This window comes from Rattus rattus, chromosome 14 (genome assembly GCF_011064425.1).
Source record: "Rattus rattus isolate New Zealand chromosome 14, Rrattus_CSIRO_v1, whole genome shotgun sequence".
Taxonomy (NCBI): Eukaryota; Metazoa; Chordata; class Mammalia; order Rodentia; family Muridae; genus Rattus; species Rattus rattus.
The window spans coordinates 43,746,755-43,768,224 of record NC_046167.1 but is presented as its reverse complement, the minus strand read 5'-3'; the positions used below and the strand labels follow the sequence as shown (position 1 = coordinate 43,768,224).

Sequence of the window (21,470 nt, the reverse complement as noted above, 5' to 3'; positions counted from 1 at the left end):
AAACATCTGGCTTGTATAAGACTCTATTTTAAATAGAAAAAACGTTCTCATTCACTACTTGGGGAACCACGAGCTGCTTCTGTAGTACATAGTTCTTGGTGCATCATGTGGGGTGAAGTGAACTAGACATCCCCTTCTTGTCTATTTAGTTAACACTGTTTCCCAGCTCTGCCTATAGATCGCACCTTCCTCTTCCTTTGTTGAATCTCTCTTCTTTACTGCCAGTTTAGTGCTTTTGGACGTGAGCACTGAACTGACCTGGTACCCATTATAGTCTGTAGATCTAGGTTTAACTTAAAATTGAAACCCCAGGCTTATGGAAGGGTGGATGTGTCCATCCAGTTTTTGACTTGGTTCAAATCAAACCAGCCACATTCTCTTACTTCTGAACTCTCATTTCCTTGGCAAAGCTAAAACACTATGTACACTTTTCTGGCACACAAGCACCCCACCTCCCACACACCACACATCCTACCTGAATGAGCTGGGTGCAGTATTGTAAATGTTTGACAATGGTGATATCCAGGCTCTCATTTCCTGTGGTGAGTGGGAGCGGGCTTCCAGCCACACTGGTCCCAACGCCTGTGTCTTCAGTCAGAGCTTCGCTAAGGTGGCCCCTGGCTTCCGGGTGAACTGACCTGTAACTGAAGCAGGAAGGTGGGTGAAATGTGAGCTCTTTCTTTCTGTGCACAAACCACAGGCCGAGTTTACATGGTCCCCACTGAAATCAGTCCTTCCCTGGTTTGCTCTCAAAAGCAGAGATAGCTTTCTAAAATAACTTATTTCAGTGATGTTGTCAATTTGCCCAAGTATCAAAAGACCATGCAAACAAAGGCTGCTGTTTGCTTTCTGAGCACAATGAGCTCTTTGTGAAGTAGCTTCCCTGAGAAGTCTTTGAACTATGCCCTCATTCTGCATCTGCCTTGCTTGTCCACCCTGAGGACAGGGGTTCTGCCAGCCTCCCTGGGATTCAACAGTCCTGTTTGTGCACTTCTATGAGTGATCCCATTAAAGAGTGATCCTTCAGGCCGTTCAGTGGCCTTGTAGCAACTGCCACTTTAAGACAAGAGAAGAAAACACTGCCAAGAGCTGCTGTCCTGGGACAGTGCTGAGACCAGACAGACGCTAGAAGGGGAGTCTGGCTATGTAGATTTCAGCTCTGTCCCTTTTCTCTTTAAATCCACTGTCACACTGTCTAAAGGTATGGCATCATGGACATTCAAATGAAAAGGTTTGATATGTTATCTAATCTTCTTTCTCATTTTCTCTTTCTAAGCCATGGTCTCACATAGCCCTGAGTTGCCTCGGCTTTCTGATTTCCTGTCACTACCTTCTATGTGCTGGGATTACAGGAGGATTTCACTATGGCCAGTTTATTCTTTTCCAATGGACATATATTTTGTTATATTTTATGGTTTCAAGTCTACAAATACGTCTTAGGGTTTCCTTGTGTAGCTCTGGCAGTCCTGGAACTTGTACTGTAGACCAGGCTGGCCTGGACCTGACCGAAATCAGACTGCTTCTGTCTTCTGAGTGATGGCATACAGATTCCTTTCTTTTACAATATAAATTTCATTAAAAGAACCCTTGTAAATTAAAACCATTATACACCAAAGTTAAGCAGACCTAAAGTCTATATATCTCAATGAAGCTGTTAGAATATGAATTCTGATGCTATGGGGCTTTACACTGTACACATTAGTAAATTTGTACTGACTATATCTATACGCACCTATCCACTCCTCAACCTGAAAAGCACAAGAGAGTTAGATCTCAAACATCTGCTGCTTTCTCTTTTATAGCAAAGGATTGGAACCAAACCAGTTGTCCATCAGTAGAGGAGTGGGTAATAAAAATAATATATATACATACATATTTCAGCTCTAAAGAAAGAGATAATCACAGTTTGCAGAGATATGGATGGACTTAGACAATGAACATATAATACCAAACAAGTTCATTCACACAGTCTCAGAAAGAAAAAAACCTCATATGTTCTTCATATTTCAGAACCTAGCCAATAATATGTACATAGATATAAACAGATATATACAGTATAACATGCAGAAAGAAAAGAAGGAAGGCGAAATGTTAGGAGACCAGGAAGGCCTGGGTGCAGGTGATGGGCACGGCTATGAGAGAGGACACAAAGCTAATGGCTTTTCTAGTTCCGAAAGTGACTCTCTTGAATGCCATTGATATAATCCATCATGACTGAAGGGACGAATCCACCACCTCATATCTGTCTTTTCAACATATTTAATATTTATATTAAAAATATCACAATGTTATAGAACTTATAATTTATAATATGTTCCAGGATTCAAAAGGGTTAAATATTCCCCATTCAAGAAAAATAGTAAAAGCAGAATTTGGAAGAAAAGGAACTTTTTTGTTTGTTTTTTGAGGTCAGGTTCTCTCTGTGTATCCCTGACTGTCCTGGAACACACTGTATAGACTAGGTTGACTTTGAACTCACTGAGATCTGCCTGCCTCTGCCTCCTGAGTGCTTGGATTAAAAGCAAGTGCCACCATTGCCTGGCTGGAACTTATTTTTATACTTTATAGTCATTTGGTATGCCTCTTCTATACATTAATTCTGCTGAAATAAAAAAAATACGTATTATTATTTTGTGTTTGTGAGAGGGGGGCACAAGTGCTGTGGTGTGCACCTGGAGGTCAGAGGACAACTTTGTCCAGTTGGATCTCTCCTTCCAATACATAGAATGTATAAAAGAGGTGATATTTTATGGCAAAAGCTAACAAGTATATGGAAAAATCTCAATATAGCATGCAGAAATATACACTAAATATTACATTTTCTATATTTTTTTATTCTGTTTGCTCAAGGAATACATTTTTGTTCACATGCATGTGTGCATACGCACATACAAACACACATATACATGCACGTGTGCATGCACACACACACACACACACACACACACACACACACACACAATTTAAACCCCCTTCAGCAACAATAAAAAAATACCAGCAGTTCACTGACGGCTCTATGAGGGTGGACAGGCCTTATGTAGTAATTTGAAAACCTATGTATGTCACTTCTGTTGTAACAAAGGAAAAGCCAGAGGATTCTCTCCTGGAAGGTGGGCACTGGCCACCAAGCTTCTTTTGTTTCATTTGAAATGACAAAGTGGGCCCAGGATCTGGCTCTAAGCACATCGGCTTGGCTGCTGCGGGAGGACACCTTATGGAGAAGGTGACAGTTTCCACCTGGAGGGGCATAGGCATAGATCAAATGGAGTGCCAAGCCTCCACCTTACATGATAGGGAACCTAAGCCTGGCTTTGGGGTGTACGCCAATAATTTTAATCTCATGCAGAGAGGAGCTGAAATGAGAGAGAGAGGGGTGCTGGGAAACACAGTTCAGCAAACCAAAGGCTTTGGGAGTACAAGAAGACACTGCAGGGACAGGGTGTCCAAGTTCAGTGCCACCTGACTTGGTTAGTAAGGATGCAGTGTAGACGCTTCACCCCACACCACACATGCCTGTGTACATGAATCACACATGCTTCTAAGAAGCAAAAGGGATTTGTGTTCTCTATGCAACCTCCAATCGGTCAGTGATAATTAGAAGCTGTACTTAACATTAAAAGGAAATACATATCAAGTCATCCTGCAGGTGTACCCAACCTTTTGATATTTTTGGCTCAATATCATCCCCTACAAAGTCCAATGCTCAAGAACCATGCAATCTTGATACCAACAAAACCCACAAAGCATGCTGTAGTGTCTTAATAAGTTTATGATTTGGTGTTGGGCAGCACTCATGGCTATCTTGGGCCACATGTGGCTGGACATGACAGCAAGGATTGTGCCATCTTGAAGATGTGTACAGGCTGTCCCTGCAAAGGGTGACAGTACCAGCTGTGACTGGGCAAACACAAGCACACGGTGTCTTCACACTTACCCACTCTTCTCAGTCTCAGTATCTGAAAACACGGAGTCTGCCCCTCCTCCAACATGGCAGACTTCATCACCGTCCTCTTCCTCTTCATCAAAGTCGGAGGTGTTGAGGAAATCAAAGCTTTCTAAAGCACTCTCAACTGTCAGACTTAGGCTGGAGGACCTGCTGCGGCTGCCAGCCGGCTTGCACTGCAAAGGCAGAAGGTATCAAGGAGACCATCAACACACCAGGGGGACCGTCAGGACTCATGAAGCCCGTGGGAAATGTGACACTTTCTTACTGTTTTCCAAACCTTTATTTTTGGTTGGCATTTAACGTCTTCATCTTGAGACAAAGGAGTACAACCATAGAAACAATGGCACAACATTTGTGAATTGTTCTAACAGAATCCAGAAGGAAGGATAGAAGACACAGAACTGGAGGTAAGTCGGTCAATAGGGGTCACTGAGAGTCACTGGGTATCACTGGAGGCCACTGGGGGTTTTGGCAGATTGGCAGATCTACCTCTGTTTGAAGTTGCATTACTATAAAAACAACTTTTAAAAAATGACACCCTGAAGGTCTGGGGAAACAGAATTGACACGTTCCTTTGGTGTAGTGCTCACCACCAAATCAAACAGAATGAGCAAGCCGGGTACCATAGCACATAGCAGCCCCAGGCACCAGAAGACTGAGCTGAGCCCTCCATTTGATCTCACACATTCAAGACCAGCCTAGGGAACATAATGAGACTTGAAAAAAGAAAAGAAAAAAAATTCTTCTTTAAACCAGCCCAGCAGACAAATTTTATAAGCTACGCAGTCACTGCTGTTAACCAGAACCAGCGTCTGCTGCCATGTGAAACAGTGCTATGCCTGGAGCTCTTTGTCTATAGAATTGACAAAAAAAATCCAGAAAAGGAAACTGCTCAAATACACCTGCCCTAGGCAGGGACCCTGTTCAAGGATGCTTTTTTTTTTTTCCTTCTGAGTACTGAGGAACAAATGGGCATGATGGGACAATAATCCTGATTCCCCTGGAGGTCTGTCTTGAAAGGAACAAGTCCCATCACCCCTCTGACTGGGCCCTGGAATTATGGGGACAAGTTCCTTCTACAGCAGGTTGTAGGACGTAAACAGAAGCACAGCAGCCTGCTATGCCAGTGGCTTTGGCCTGGAGAAAGAGAAGCATATCCATATATTCAAGAGGATGTGAGGTGGGTTGAACAGGACAAATCTTGCAAAGAAGACACACTACATGTCCTCTGTCCAGCTAGGAGGACTCCCTTGCTGATTCTTAGCACAAGGTAGGAAGGGCCTTGCGGGGATCTGTCCCAGACACTCAGGGTGGCACAGAAGCACATGGGGAATTGTCTTTCGGTCTTTTAAATCATGGTTGTCTCATTCACCCTCCGTGATCTCCAGCCGGGAAGCAGCATCATTGAGTCTCTGATCCTCAAGATGTTTAGCATCCTAGGAATGTGAAGGAGGAAGAAAAAGAGAGAACTTTGTCTGGCAGAAGCCACTTGCCCCAGACCTACGTTCCCAATGATGCTGCTGGTCATCGTCAGGGAGAAAAGGGAAACTGTGTTTATTAGGCCTGTCATTTGAGTCTCTTTTCTTTTCTTTTTAAAGAAATATTATTTATGAGTACACTGTAGCTGACTTCAGACACACCAGAAGAAGGCATCTGATCCTATTACAGATGGTTGTGAGCTACCATGTGGTTGCTGGGAATTGAATGAACTCAGGACCTCTGGAAGAGCAGTCAGTGCTCGTAACCACTGAGCCATCTCTCTAGTCCTTGAGTCTCTTTTTTTAAGCCAGCTCTTTGTGTAACAAGATCTTGTACACAACTCAATGATGGCTTCAAATACTGGTCACAGCAAAAAGACAGGTGGATGAGGATGTCACTAGGATGGTATTGGGACAGTACTGGACAAGGGCAGGCTGAGCCAGAAAGGATCTGAGAACACCAAGGTTTTATAAGATGGGTGGATAATGAGCTCAGAGTATTTTGATGAGCTGAGCTACTAATCAGTACCTTAGACTAGGGGCTGTTGAACCCTTACTCCTCTTAGCAAAGATTAAACCAACCACTGCCTTTCCTCAAGGGCACCTTCTTTAGAAGGGTCAAGTGTGTGCTTCAGCTCTTTGAGATGAACACCTTTTGACTGACAACAGGTCAACCATGCAGATGAGATGCACAATGGGGTGCCGTTCACATGTCTTCCATGCTTGGGCTCTAGGTGTGTATTTTCGGGCTGTGTTCTTCAGAGAACAGAACCTAAGCACCCTTTCCTCAGAGGCTCATTCTAGAATGAAACTATAGTGAAGCTAGGGAACCTAGCGTGTCAGAGTCATAATCCATCATTTGCTCAGACACAACCTTGTCTGGAGCTAGGTCAGTATGAGAAAACGGAGAGAAAGGAGATGTCAGAAAGTCTTGAGAGTGTGGCTCCTGATGTCAGTGCAAAGGCCACATAAAACCATCTTACAAAGGGTCAAGGGAGCCTCATGATCTGGCTCTCAGCTTGCTGAAGGGAATTTTCAAGTTTATTTATTCCTTGAAGAGCCCCAAGTGACCAAATAGAGCAGAGACACGAAGGTCAATGACCTTGTTGTCTTGTTTCCCCAAGCTGCGTTGAAGAAGAGTTTCCACCTGTATGTCAGGGATGGACAGGTGCATTCTGCTGTAGTTGTGATGGCACCTTCATTATGAAATCCTCCTTGAGTGAGTATCAACTCTCCCTCCTGTCTTTACACCTAGACCCAACTGACCACCAGGGAGAGGAAACTGTCTTCGCTGGAATTTTTTGGCTCCCTGACTTCTAGTAAATGAGCAAGGGTGAATTGTTACTGATTCCTTTGAGGTCTCAGTTTGCTGATTTAGGTTACATTCACGAGAAACTGCCCTTAGCTGGTGGCACTGTGAGAAGAGGATGGCTCCTCACCTTTGGGCTAAGCTTCCCCAGTTTTCCTGGTACCCACAGAAAGATCTGAACCAGTAGCATCTTTGAAACAAACACCAGTATTTCACATCTGGATTTCACATGTATGTGGAGATAGTGTGGGGTATGTGTGTACAAATACATGAAGAAATGCATGCATGTGTGTGTGTATGTGTGTGTGTGTATGTATATATGTATGTATGCATATATGTATGTATGTATGTGTGTATGGCAGAGGTCAACCTCTAGGGTTGCTTTTTGAGGTTCCATCTTGTTTCGAGTCAGGGTCTCTGTGTGGCATGGAACGCACTAAGTACCAGACTGGCTGGCTGGCAAATTCCAGGAGTCCCCCAGCCTCTGGGATTTCTGGCATTTCAAACTATGCCTGTCCTTTTCTATGTGGGTTCTGGAGGCTGAACTCAGGTCCTTCTGGTTTCAGGATAGACTCTTCCCTGCTGGGGTGGGGCACATTGATCCAAGGCTCTCCTGAGGTCCTGATGTATGGAGAAGGAATATAGTTCCTTGTCTAAAACCAGGAAAAGCTTGACAAGGCCAGTAATGGCCTGGAGCCTGGGCCTGGGCTGTGGGGAAGCTGTAGTTTCGTCTCCGGAGAATCCCATGCTTCCCGACTAAAGGGCTGTGGTCCGCAGCCCCGCGGCTGCTGTATGCTCATCTAGTGACTCACTTGAGATGTCCTGTGTTCCCTTCATGCAACAGTGCTCGGTTGGCTTCCTGCTGACTCTGCCCCACTGCATTTGAGGTTTCTGCTGACTCTGTCCCATTTTTTCCACTGGAAATTGTATATGAGATGCTGTACTTCTTAAAAAAAATGTACTTGGCCTAAGGCGTAGCTTGTGCAAGACCTCTTGACCCCAACTTTACCGACCTTCTTTATCTTCCTATCCTCAGGTCCTTCCTCTCAGGAACCTGTCACTAAAGGATGACTAACGGTCCAGGTCACTAGGCCAGTGAGCCATTTCCCTATTCCTAGATCTTTTTAGAGTTTATTATCCAATTCCTAATCCATTTAGCTAAGCTGATTTATTGTCAGAAAAATAAGAATTGATAGATGTAACTGGAATTAAAGAATTACCTCCACTTATACACATTGACAGGATAAGATTTGTTATCTTAAATACAATGTTGGCTTAGGATATATTTTTCCAAACCAAATCAGATTTTTTTTTTTTCAGAAAGGTACTTACTTTGAGGACATCATCCAAATGTGTGACTTCCTGGTTCAGATCCTGGAACTCTTTGTACTGCTCCTTGTGTGGGTCTAATGCAAGGAAGAGTCCATTGAAGGCATCTTCCAGGCTGCCATCGAGGAAGGACCGGCCGGCCTCAGATTCACTACCAACAGAGCCTTCAAAGAAAAGCTTGTTGGTAGTGATGGGCCCCTCAGCTGAGGTGAGCCTCTTCACTAGTTGCTTTGTGATGTTTCCTTCAAAAGTGTCCAGTTCCACAGGCTTGAGCTCAGAGGCCTCATCTGATTCCTGCAGGAGAGCCTCTGCAACACTATTCTCCAGAAACAGGCTCTCAGTACCAGACCTGGCACCCACACTGGGCTTCTCGGGCTCTACCGTATCACTCTTTGAGTGGGACTTTGGCTCATGGTCCTCACCCAAGGAATTCCTGGAAGACGCTGAGCTGCTGTCCTCAGTGCCCTCGTTTTGTGAGGACGGGCTGCTGTGGGTAAGCTCAGCAGGGGTGATGGTAATCTCTGGATGGGCAGAGTGTGAACTGGAGGGAGAGGTGGTTGAGCTGGAGGTGAAGACACAGTCTCCATCTTGCAGGTCACTGAAGCTGAGAGACAGTGGCCTTTTCTCCTCTGCTGCATTTCCACTCTCAAAGATGTCATCTGGCAGATTTGACTGTGGAGAAAGATAGGACAGGATACATTTGTCATGGCTCATCTCCGGACAAGAGGGGAGGCAATTAAGATGAAAAGGCTCTAATGTTACCAATTTATTTGGTCCATGTGTCTATGAAGGCAAAGGGAAAACAAGCCATTGTTGGAGCTAGGTGAAAGGTCACTAAAGGTTACTTTAGGTTTGACATTTTCCCCATGCACTTTGAGGGTGAGTGGGGATGGTGTTTGATTTTATGAACCCCAGGATCTCACAGTACTTGGCAGCCATCACTATGAATAGCACTACCCATCTTTTTTCTTCTTATTTTTGTGTGTGTACAGCATGCACTTGTGTGTATCTTTTTTTTTTTCCAGAGCTGAGAACCGAACCCAGGGCCTTGTGCTTGCTAGGCAAGCACTCTACCACTGAGCTAAATCCCCAACCCCCACTTGTGTGTATCTTAAAAGACTTCACATGTTCTTTGGCTCCAAGGATGAGATATTTGTTTTGCTTCAGTTCTCAACAATTACCTTTTGAAAAACATCTACTGACAAAATTTGAACTTTTGAAGTCCACTTGTTTAGCTTCTGTAGAAATAAAAGAAAGACACTGATGGGTGGGACATCTGTCTCATAGAAGGTAAGTCCAGGGGGAGTGGGTGGTGTCTTAGAGTCTCTGGAGATACAGTTCTCTGTCAAGCAAGCCCTGCTTCAGGTTGCCTCTGTGCTTCAGGAAGCTCTGAAGAGAGACAATCAGGCAACTAAGCTGGGTTGATAGCCCAGTGGGTAGACAGTCTGCCCAGCATGTGTGAGCCCCTGGGTTTGACCTCACACAGTTGGAAATTTCCAGATAATTAACACAACTGGCTTGTTGTCATGAGCAGAGCAATTTCAAACTGAGTACACTTAACTGTCTTTCCTCAGGCTGCTGTGTCTAACCTTTTGACACCATGGTATGTCATTGTCATCTACAAACTTTACAAAATTCGTGTCAAGACCTCCACCGCTGAGTCTTTAAAATTGCAGAAAAAAAGGGCTGGAGAGATGGCTCAGTGGTTAAGAGCACTGACTGCTCTTCCAGAGGTCCTGTGTTCAAATCCCAGCAGCTCAAATCCCAGCAGCCACATGGTGGCTCACAACCATCCGTAATAAGATCTGATGACCTCTTCTGGTGTGTTTGAAGACAGCTATGGTGTACTTATATATAATAAATAAATCTTTTCAAAAAAGAAAAGAAAATGTTGGTGCTGTTCTTAGAAAAAATTGCAAAACAGAGGGAGAAAAATATGATGATGTCTTAACTAAATTTACAGCTTTGTGTTGTGTTGGGTAGAGCAGACTTTCTAGGTATTTGAAATTAGCCTCTTAGAAATTGTTTTTTTTTTTTTTCTTCATATTCTCCAGGTTGAAATTTTAAGTTTTATTTTATTGTATTTTGTTTGTGTATATATGTATGAGGATGAACATGGGTGTGGAATCAGAGGACAGTTGTGGGTGCTGGTCCCCTTCTACTTTGCTTGAGATATGGTCTCTAGTTCACCACTGAGCATGGCAGGGTAGCTGACATGTGAGCGTCTCATAATTCTCCTGCCTCTGCTTCCCATCTCACTACAGCAGCACTGGGATTGCAGATGTTTGCACCACCACGTCTAGCTTTCTGTGAGGTCTGTGTATCCAAACTCAGTCCCTCACGCTTGTATGTCAAGTGTGTGTGTGTGCATGTGTGATCTGTGTGTTTGCGTATGACTCTGTGTATGTCTATGTGTCTGTCTGTGTGTATGTCTATGTCTGTGTGTATGCTAAGGGACACCAGTGATTGACCTAAGGTTGTCAGGCTAGTGCTAGAAGCACTTTTACCCACTGAGCCACCTCATTAGTCCTCCATTTTGGGCTTTTGAAGCACAGCCATCCCTCTGTATCCATCAATTCTAAACATTGCAGAGTCAACCAACCACAGATGGGGAATACTTGGAACATGCACACACTTTTTCCTTGTCAGTATCCATTATGGCAGAATAACTGTTTCCCATCAGTTACACTGTGTTAGGGCTCATACGTTAGCTCATAAGGAAATGATTGGAAGTACAGGGGAGGTGGGGTCTATGCGATCATTGTGCTATTTGATGTAAGGGGCTCGAGCCTCTGGGGATTTGGGCATCTGGTTGGGTCCCTGTAGACATTCAATTCCCTGTAGACACTCAAGGGTATGTGGTAATCGTTAAGCTAATGTCTGTTTTCACAACCATGGTAGAAATGACCCCAGTGAACAAAGTGAGCGGAAGGAAGCTGAGGGACAGAGGCTGCCTTCCTCTGAGCTCTCAGAGGCAGCGGCTCCTGTGCACTTCCTCTTCCTCTCCAGTCTGAGTTCTTCTCTCAACTTTCACATTCTGTTATACCCTTATACCTGCAGTAAAGATAAAAGGGAAAGTTTGGGGAACTGATGGTTGATGGATAAGAGTCCTGACTGCTGGGCCATCTCTGAAAACCCCTTGGCTCTTTACTGAAGGCTCATGTTCTCCAACAGGGCCTGTACAGTCTCACCTGAACTTCTGTGCACACACCTCTTGGCTGCATCAGGGGTGGAACTGCTAGCTGTAGCACAGGGCTGGGTGGCCAGGGTCAATTTGTACTTACTTAAGTGGCAAATACTGAACTGTACTAAGTTCAGATGCCCTGCTCTCAGGAACTTATGGTTTATGAAGAATATACATCTACCAACAGGCACCCCGCAAGAAGGAAACCAAAGTGGAGTAGTATGGCCTTAGTGCTCTAAAAGTGGCAGGGAGATCTGCCTACAGCTAGACTTGTATGGAGCCAATCACAGAGGTGTAGCTGTTCTTGAAGCTTAAACTACAAACAGTCACAGTCTCACAACACCTTGCACATTGGTTTTCAGGTATCATAATCTTCACGGACATAGGCATAGAATTCCTTCTTAGCCCTTGACTAGATTGATTTTACCTTGGTTCACAGACGATGTATTTGGAAGTATGTCATGAGATCAAGGTCCTAGAAAGTGAAAAGATGGTTCTAGAACCGAGCCATGGAGATTAGTGAGGCAGAGGACAGGATGAAGAGACATATGAGTTCTAAAAAGAATGTGGGACATTCACAGAGCTGTAGAACATACAGAAAGAAGGGTGGAGTGGAAAGGGAGAAATGAGTCTGGTGCAATGGGCTTTGAGCAGATAGAAATGGCTACGCTGAGGACCTTTGTGTTTTCCGAAACACTATAGGAAGGGATCCAGTGTTTTCTAATGTGGCTTAAAGTATGCTGTTCAACTTCTACTGATCCTCCCATGAAGGGAGATCTTCATTGTCAACTTGAGTCAATTAGAATCACCGTGGAAACATATCTTTGGGTATGCCTATGAGGGTGTTTGCAGAGAGGTTTAACTGAGGTGAGAAGACCCACCCTGAACATGGGTGGCAGCATTCCACTGAATAGGGCCCCAGACTGAAGAGAAGAAGCAATGAGTTGAGCACCAGTGTTCATCTGTTTCTTGACTGCTAACACACAATGATCAGCTGTGTCATGCCTGCCACCATGCCTTCCCCGATGTGGGCTCCTTAAATCATGGGCCCAAATAAACTCTGCCTTAAGTTGATTCTTGTCAAGTATTTCATCACAAGTGGCAAGTAGTGTCAACATTCCTGTAACCCTCTGAGTTATACCACGTGAGCACAGATAGCCATCAAATCCACAAATGGCTACTTGTATCAGACTATTGTTTTTGGTATTATTTTTATTTTTACACATTTTCATGTACATCCTTCCTATTTTTCTCAGAAACTCCATATGTTGTGCTTTTTACCTCCATTTTTACTCAATGAATGACATACAATTATTGTTGTTATTATTGTATTAGTCAGAAGTCCTTTACTCTCCTCTCAGGACAATTGAAGGTGATATTTATTCTTCAGAAAAACAGCAGAGGATTTCTCATATGTATGTATACTTGTCTGTGCATTTTCTTAAATATAATATGTAATTCATAAAATAGGTTGCCTATTACATTCCTACGACTCCAGGCCTTCTTTTACTAGAGCAGGGCAGGGTGGACAAAAAGAAGCATCTGTGATAATGTTGGCTCAGATCCTTCTGAGTCCCTGAGTGCTGACTTTTGCAAATCTGATGTCAATGGTAAACTAAAAACCATTTCTTTCTTTTTCTTCTTTTCTTTTCCCCATAGGAACTCAGCCCCTGGAGCTCACTATGCAGTGGAGGATGGCCTCGAACTTCCAGCCCCCTCGTCTCTACTGTCTGAGTGCTAGGGTTATAGCAGTGCCGGCACCTCTGGTTCAGGTGGTGCTGAGTTTAGAATCCAGCCTCAAGCATTCTACCAACTGAGCTACAGTCCCAATACAATTGTTTAAAAACAATCGTTTGTTTTTTAAGAGTGAAAATCTTGTTACCACAGAGGAAAAAAAATCACAGCATAAACCAGGAATTGTTGGAAAAGGAAGGCGACAGAGTTGCATGCAAGACCATGCTTCCCACCCCAAGGACAGGACAGTTATTACCCAGCAGGCAAGACAGGCAAGACACAAGAGTCATGCTGGGCTGCATGCACAGGCTCCCTGAAGTCAAGCACCTCACTCCAGGCTGCCCCCACTCACATAGAATTCTAGCAGGGCCTTGGGGTTCAGGCTGAGGGAAGGCAGGTCACCGACAGAGTGGTTGTGGTGCAACGTGGCAAAGAAAGTGTCTCGCAAGGCACTCAAGACAGACAGCCGCAACCATCTCTTCAGAAGTCAGGGCGAGAAGGGGAAGTTAGTGGAAAGAAGCAGGTTAATGGGTTTCCCTTGGTGGTTAGCAGGGCTCGATGAAGTCAAGCAGGCGTCATCCAAATACACTTGAAAAGATTAATGTCAAAGAATGCTTGGAAAACCTACATGCCTTTCCCCACCTTTCCAAAAGTGAAGCTGAGTGAGGGAGAGACAGGCAGAGGATGCCAGCCCTGTACTCAGAGGGTCTGAGTGTCTCAGAACATGACATCCGTAGTCACCACACAATTAGGGTAACCTCTAAGAATCAATTCTTCTTTCCATGTGTTTATGAGTGTGATGTGTATGTATGCACAGATATATGTGCATGTGTGTATGCATAGGTGAGGGATCCATCAGGACAATTATTTTCCCATCTTATTCACTGAGGCAGGTTCTCTCGATCAAACCCAGAGTTCTATGTCTCCCAAGGTAGCCCGCTCTAGAGATTCCCACCTCAGCCATCCCAGGCTGGAGTCACAGCGGGCCAGCACACCCACCCAGCATTTGATGATGCAGAGCAAGCACTTTAACTGCAGAGCATCTCCCCTGCTGTTGAAAGTCTCTGATGTGGGTGACACACATCTTGTTTCTATGCCAGAAATCACACTGAACTTACAAAGAAGGACTGGTCTTTGAAGGTGGGTGTTTCTGGGGTACCCTGGCTGTACATGGACATCCTCCGCTGGAGAGCAGCTGTCTTGTTCCCAGGGCCTGATGATGGGGTTGTGTCCTCCACATCAAAGGGACTGTAGAACAATAGGTTCTTAGGTTAGCATATCCATTACGACCACCTATCAACCCAGGAAGCGGGAGGATGGCTCCTCCTTAGGACAGCATCGACTCAGTCCAGTGGGAATGGGGCTGGTTTGGACCAGCCTAGGTTGTCAGAAAATAAATAAGGAAAAAAGAAGGCGCAACAGAAGACTGAGTCTAGACCTGCTGTGTGGCCAGATTGAAGGTGCTTCAGTTATGTCAGTTTCCCCACGAGTGTTAGAAACATGAGTGGATTAGCTGCTCACATGTAATGTTGAGGAAACGTTGGATGTTGGATGTTGGATGGAAATGTTGGGATGTTGGGGAAACCTGTAAATTTTCCTCAGAACTTCATCTGGATGGACTCTAGGCAGGTAAGTGACTAGCAGACTGTCATTCCGTACTAAGGAAAACAATCGCAGTGGTTTCGGATGTACTGGTTGCTGGTCACTGACATCCCATCACCTTTCAGGGACAGTGACCTTTGACATGCTCATTAACAAGCACAGACTGTGAGCACAGAAAAGCCAGGCGCTGGACGCTGTTTCTGTGACAGGACAACAGCAGCCTGGCTGTTGCCACAGCTGACTTTGATTTGTAACGGAGACTTCCAACACAAATATCGGCATGACATATGTACTCACAAGCCAAGGGCTGTGAATTTTTTCATCAGGTGACTTTTAAAAAGAACATAATTTTTTTTTGTTCCTTTAAAGAATCGTGTGTGTGTGTGTGTGTGTGTGTGTGTGTGTGTGTGTGTGTGTGTGTGTGTGTGTGTCAGGTACAGTGTGCATGCCAAGGTCAGAGGACAACCACGGGTCTCATTCCTGCTCTTGAATCTTGTCTGAGATGGTGTTTCTTGTCTGCTGCTGTGTATAGCAGGCTAGCTGGCTCATGAGCTTCCTGTGATTCTCCTGTCTTACTTTAGGAGTTCCGGGTTATATAACGACACATGAGTCTGGCTTTACATGGGTTGTAGAGATCTAAACTCAGCTCCTCACAGTTGCATGGCAAAGTGGTATCACAAAGCTCTCTCCTCAGACCTTATTTTATTTTACTTTTTGAGACAGGTCTCCTGTGGCTCAGGCTGGACCAATTATTTGCCATGAAAGTGAAGTTAAACTTGAACTTCTGGCCCACCTGCTTCTACCTCCCACATGCTGGGGTTACTGACATGTGCCCCCCATACCAGGTCATAATAAAACGCTTAAAAGTAGGCAACAGAAAAGGAGCGTTATGTGAACCTGATACCTGGGGAGCTTAAAAGATTCCAATGCGGCAGTTTGGGAGTGACCCCTGCTCCATGCTGACATTGGAACAATACTACCCATCAGCCCTTGCCTTCCCACGATGAACTTGAAAAAAAGGAACTTACTACCAGGTGATTTCCAGGTTCAGTTTGATGGTACCAAGGTCATTGATGTCAACAGCCACCACCTGGGGTCGGGCTGCAAACAGCTCTTTGGTCTCGCAGGTCACACTGCCTACTAGGATATGAGTTGCCAGTCCTTTGAGTTCCGTGACCTGGTAGAGAAGGAGAGGGGAGAAAAGGAGGGATGTCTTATCTTTGGTTTTTCTTAGTCAGTCGATTCCTTATTTTAGAACTATATCTGTCAGTTATTTTAAAAAATGTTACTGCGTTATAGTTATGTTGTCTGGGCTTTGAGAGCAGCTCTTTGAGAGCAAAGAGGCTTTGCACAGAGAGAAGCCTATGGGATGGAGGGTCCCCACCAAGGGATCATTGGGCCATGATACCAGGAAGGAAGGAAAGACAACAAAAGGCACGGACACACTGTACCTTGATTGAAATGAACCCAACTATGAGGGGCAGGAAGACGGTTTCTTCTCCATCCCAGCTCTGTTTGCCATTCACTTCTATTTTGCCCTTGAGTTTCCACCTCTGCCGGCCATATTTCATGAAAATCTGGGGAGAAGACATTAGGGAGCCTCCTGTTTTCCCAGACTCTACCTTCCCTCCCAATTGCCCAGATCCAAGGGCCAGGAAATGGGCCCACACCCTTCATTCCCCTTCCCATCCCCAGTCTGCATTCTCAGAGGAGTCCAGGAGGAGTGTAGAGGAGATTCAACTTAAATTTATGTACTTGAAACAGAGTCTCACTATGTATCCCTGGTTACCCTGGAACTCACAAAGTAGATCTGACTGGCCTCCAACTCAAAGTCGTCCACCTGCCTCTGCCTCCTGAGTGCTAATACCAAAGCTACATTGTAGCACATCTGGACTAGTTAAGGGGTGCATTCTGGTTCTCTAGCTGAGGGTGTGGGCATTTCTTTAGTAATGGGAAGGAGAGTTGGCTCACTGGCTAAGAGTACTTGCTGCTCTTGTAGAGGACTGAGGTGTGGTTCCCAGAACCCACACCATGGCTTATAGACACTTTAATTCCAGTTCCAGAGATCCAACACCCTCTTCTACCCTCTTCTGTCCTCTTCAGGCATCACGCACACACACACACACACACACACACACACACACACACACACACACACACACACACACACAGAGTGTACAGACATACATGGAGGAAAGCACTCACATATAAAATAAAAAACAAATCTACATAGGTATTTTAAAAAGAGGTCATAGCTCTGTGTCAGTCTATCCACTCATAAAACTTGTCTTTTTTTTTTTTAACCCTACATCAATCTATCAGCCATCAGAACTGGAGCTCTGCTGACCCCAGCTCCTTTAGAGAGACAAGAACCATCTCCAATTCTACGTGTAGCCAGCAGAGAGAAATAGACCTCCCCCTGCTGACGCTGGTAAGGGTTGGGACCGTCCATACTCTGGACAGAGGAGGGCAGTTGGTGCGAGCGGCCTCAGAGCCTTTGCAAGGAGATGAAATTATTACATGCATGCTCTTTTGAAGAAGGCTGAGACACATGGCCTTTCGATTTTAAGAAAGTTTTGGTTGTTTTGTGTCTGAGACAGGGTCTTACTGTGTGGCTCAGGCTGGCTCAAATAACAATCCCTTCAGGTATGAGCAACCATTTGGTTTATAAGTACATTTTTTTTGTAAAGAAAACTTTATAATCAGGTGTTGGTCATGTTCAACCTTTGGGTTGAGCAGATGACATTGTCATACAGAAATTCACATTCAAGTACTGTGCAATTGAGTGACCCAAGATTTTCACATACACAAAAATATCTCCTAATGTGTGTGTATGATTTTGTGTCAGGTCACATTTATATTCTTGGCGGCATGCAGTCGCCAGGTCATGAATTGGACACACATGGTAGGTTTTATCTATTTTCAGTCATAAGACTTTGATTCAGTCACAACACTAGATTAGATCTTATATCAGAAAGAAAAGCTGCTACAATGTACAGTTGGGGACATTGCGAGATCACAAACTATTCTATCACATAGCATTTGTTGAAGAGTGTTTGGTTGGAGCCCATTGCTTGCTCTTGCACTAGCTGGGAAACCCCATTGTCTACCCTTCTTCTCCCAACCCAGTCTACACTGAGAAAACTCTGAACAAAGGAATGCCGCCAAAAGCCTACTTCTGTATTTTTAGCAGTCGATGCAACCCACCTTTCTGACATGGCCAGCCCATTCAAGTGCTGGTCCGGGGGCTTAGAGTTTGCTGATACTTGGGCACCATCCCTCCTCCTAGCCGACATGTCATCACTCCTTGCCTAAGATGCATGGACCCCTTTGCCTTAGCCCAGTTGCGACTTCCTCAGCCCTATTCTTTGGAACCAATAAACCTACCAAGGAGCAGCACCTATATTTGTGTTGAGAGAGAGAGAGAGAGAGAGAGAGAGAGAGAGAGAGAGAGAGAGAGAGAGAAAATACCCAATAAAGAGGCAGTCTGGGGCTCATGTGAAAGACTGTCCTTTCAGTGTTGGGAGAGGAACTTAGGGATGGAGGGTCACGATTGGTAGTGAGCAATGTAGCACGAGGAAGGTAGCGATGGGGTATATGGAACCGCCATGTTCCACACATCAGTTCTCAGATTACCCTCCAAACTTTCTCACTGGCTCAAAATGTTAAAAGACAAATGAAGCAAAAATAGTTAACAACTGGACTGAGGCTTGGTGGTACATGCCTAACATCCGAACTGAGGCAGGAGGATCACAAGTTCAAGGTTAGCCTGAGCAACTTTACAAACTGCTGTTTTAAAAAATAAAAAGCAGGGGTTGGGGATTTAGCTCAGTGGTAGAGCACTTGCCTAGCAAGTGCAAGGCCCTGGGTTCGGTCCCCAGCTCCAAAAAAAAAAAAAAAAAAAAAAAAAAGCAGAGGCAGAGAAATGGCTCAGCCATTAAGAACATATACTATTCTTGCAGAGGACTTGAGTTCAGTTCCCAACATCTACACGAAGCTCAAGCTTTGGTCTCTGTAGATACCTATGCTCCTGTGCACATACCTGCAAGACACCCCCTACACACACACACACACACACACACACACACACACACACACACACACAGTTTTTTAAAAATTAAAACATTGACTGAAGACATAGCTCAATGGTAGAGAACTTGTTCAGCACGTACAAGTTCCTTGGCTAATAGTACTAAAATACCACCACCAGCAGCAACAACAACAAAACTACAGCCAGCTCCTGCCCTTCAAGCCTTCGATGCCAACATGCAGACCAACATGTTACTTACTTCATACTGATCTCCAGGACAGAGGCGGGCAAAGCCAGCCAGACCTGTAAAGAAGAGATTGGGCTGAGTTGCAGAACACAGTTCCTTTCTTTGGTGACCCAATTTATCATGGATAAAAACCCAAGTAACATGGGAGAGTGGAGAAGACTCAGGTAACAGGTTTAGAAGCATCTTCAGAGAATAGCCCTTGCAGGGATTCTATCCATTACAGCTAGCAGGACACATCCCGATAGGATGATGGGAGGAGGCTTCCAGGACCAGGCTGTTGGGTGGTTAGAACTCTGTGTGCCTTTGGCCGATCTCAGGATCAGGGCAGCAGGACCAGAAAGACATATTCTTTCCCTGACCAAAATATTCCCATGAAAATAAACTGGCCTCTTGTTTGTCCTTTTGTCCCAAGATTTGTTGCCCTAAATACCTCCCTTATGAGCTCTTGTCCCCATGCCTATTGATTGTCTGCAGCAGAAAAACAGTTTTTCTCATTTTTTCTCCTGTTTTTCTCATTTTTTCTCCTGTTTTTCTCATTTTTTTTAAAAATACGGCACAGTGATGCCACTATTGATGGTTGTGACCTTGCTAGAAATAGACTGTTATGTACCCCAAACTGGTGATTAAGGAAACAAACCAAGGAGCTGGAGAGATGGCTTAGCAGTTGTGAGCATTGACTGCTCTTCCAGAGTACATGGGTTCAATTCCCAGCACCCATGTGGCAGCTCATAACTGTCTGCAACTCCAGGATCTGACACCCTCATGCCTCGTGTCTACCCATGAGGGCAGAACTCAAATTCACATAAAAATAAATATGAATAAAGAAAAGAAAACAAACCAAATCCAATCAACTGCCAATAGTCTGTTTCTTCAAAAGAAGAGGTGTGCCCTCAGTTATCAGTGCTGGGGCGAAACAACACGACCAAAGCAACTTGGGGAACAAGTTAGCTGAAGTTTCATTGTCTGAATGGAAGTCAGGACGGGAACTCCAACAGGGCAGGAACCTAGAGTCAGGAGCTGATACAGAGGTCATGGGATACAGAGGCTATGGGGGGTTGCTGCTTATTGGCTTTCTCAGCCTGCTTCCTTATACAACAGGATTCCCAGTGCATGGATGGCCCCACTCATGATGGGCTGGACCCCTCCCCACCAATCACAAATTAAGAAAATATTCTATGGCTGGATCTTAGCGGGGGATTTTCTCAAATAAGGTTCCTTCCTCTGAGATGACTGTAGTCTGCGTTGATTGACAGAACAAGTTAGCATAAGGTGGCTTCCCTTCCCCTGTGCCATCTGCCAGTCACTTTGGAGTAGACAGCTCCACTTGAGGTCTACTGCTTCAGCAGCAACACCTAGTCAGAATACATGGCCGCCACCTGGGACAGCTTGGGAGTCCCAGCTCTTGCCACCCTTTCCCCCTTCCTATAGATATTTACCAAAAGCTCACTGTGTGAGGGTGAAAATACTAATTTACATTTTTAATTTTCTCATGAAAAAAATTTCTGACAAAATAGCAGGGAAAAAATTTAGCACAGATGTTTTTCATTTCCAGCCTTTGAGTCCTGGGGGAGGGTGTTTCTCGTGTGTTTGTACATGCTTGTGCATGTATGCATGTGCACCTGTGTGCCCGTGCTTGTGGAGGCCAGAGTTCGATACTGATGCTGATATTGTCCTCCTCAATTGCTTCATACAGCTTAATTTTATTTATTTATTTATTTATTTATTTATTTATTTATTTATTTATAAATAGGATCTCTTACTGAACCCAGAGGTAGTTGTTTGGTTAGATTGGCTGGCCAGAAAGCACAGGGACTCGGCTCCCCTGCCTCCGGGGCCAAGTTGGGATTATAATCACATGACACTATGCCCAGCTTCTCATGTAGGTTCTGCAGATGCAAACTCACATCCTTTTGCTAGCTTTATGCTGTCTTCCCTGCCCTCGGTTGTGTTTCTAGCCAACAAGGTTTTACCCATGTAGACATTACAAGGATGATGTCACACTGTATGTTTTACCTTCAATGAATGGTTCAACTAATAGATGGTGAGGATCTCGAATGGACAAATCTGTTTCCCATTGGCCCACAGGCATGGTTATGAATAAAGATGAATCCAGGGAAGCTTCAAAATGACTCGCCTTTTACCATCCTTTGCCAATAGATGGCAGCAGTCATCAAACTTGGCATGCCTCTGAGTTGGCAAGCCCGGCTATCTAGGACCAAGTCTCACTAACAATTAGAAGCTAATGGGCCACTTAGGAGCTCCCACTGCAATAAAAGCAGGATTGGAGGAAGCTATTTTCATGAATAGTTCTGGAGTACTTAGGCTTTTTTTTTTTTTTCCACCCCCACAAAAATACATCTGAAAGAAAGCATCACTGGCTGGCTTTTATGAATCCAGCCTGATGTGCTAATTCTAACAAAACCCGATTTACCCTTTGAAAACCTACAAACTATCAGCTCCCGGTTAATCCGCTGCCCGTTTACATATGAGGTGACAATAGGGACCCTGTTTTAGGGAAGCTGAGCATGCACCATGATGGATAAGTTGAGAAGGGGGGTGGGGGCAAATTCTTTGATGATCTCCCTTCTCAAAATCACCAGAAATTTCATAT

The 21,470-nt window shown here is 44.6% G+C and overlaps 1 protein-coding gene across 5 annotated transcripts in view; it reads right to left on the bottom strand.

Moving 5' to 3' along the window:
• The window catches only part of Ripor2 (RHO family interacting cell polarization regulator 2), an 89,440-nt gene that overhangs the window by 21,519 nt on the left and 46,451 nt on the right, over positions 1 to 21,470 (bottom strand). For 2 of the 5 annotated variants that reach the window (XM_032885312.1, XM_032885309.1), the window contains exons 9-16: positions 18,872 to 18,915; positions 16,034 to 16,159; positions 15,611 to 15,759; positions 14,099 to 14,228; positions 13,333 to 13,458; positions 8,066 to 8,734; positions 3,935 to 4,119; positions 476 to 644 (exon numbers count right to left, since the gene is read on the bottom strand). In XM_032885312.1, the coding sequence (XP_032741203.1) occupies positions 476 to 644; positions 3,935 to 4,119; positions 8,066 to 8,734; positions 13,333 to 13,458; positions 14,099 to 14,228; positions 15,611 to 15,759; positions 16,034 to 16,159; positions 18,872 to 18,915 (1,598 nt within the window). Of the gene's footprint in view, positions 1 to 475; positions 645 to 3,934; positions 4,120 to 4,207; positions 5,383 to 8,065; positions 8,735 to 13,332; positions 13,459 to 14,098; positions 14,229 to 15,610; positions 15,760 to 16,033; positions 16,160 to 18,871; positions 18,916 to 21,470 lie in introns of those variants that run through there. The other 3 variants (XM_032885310.1, XM_032885313.1, XM_032885314.1) reach the window with 3 other exon arrangements.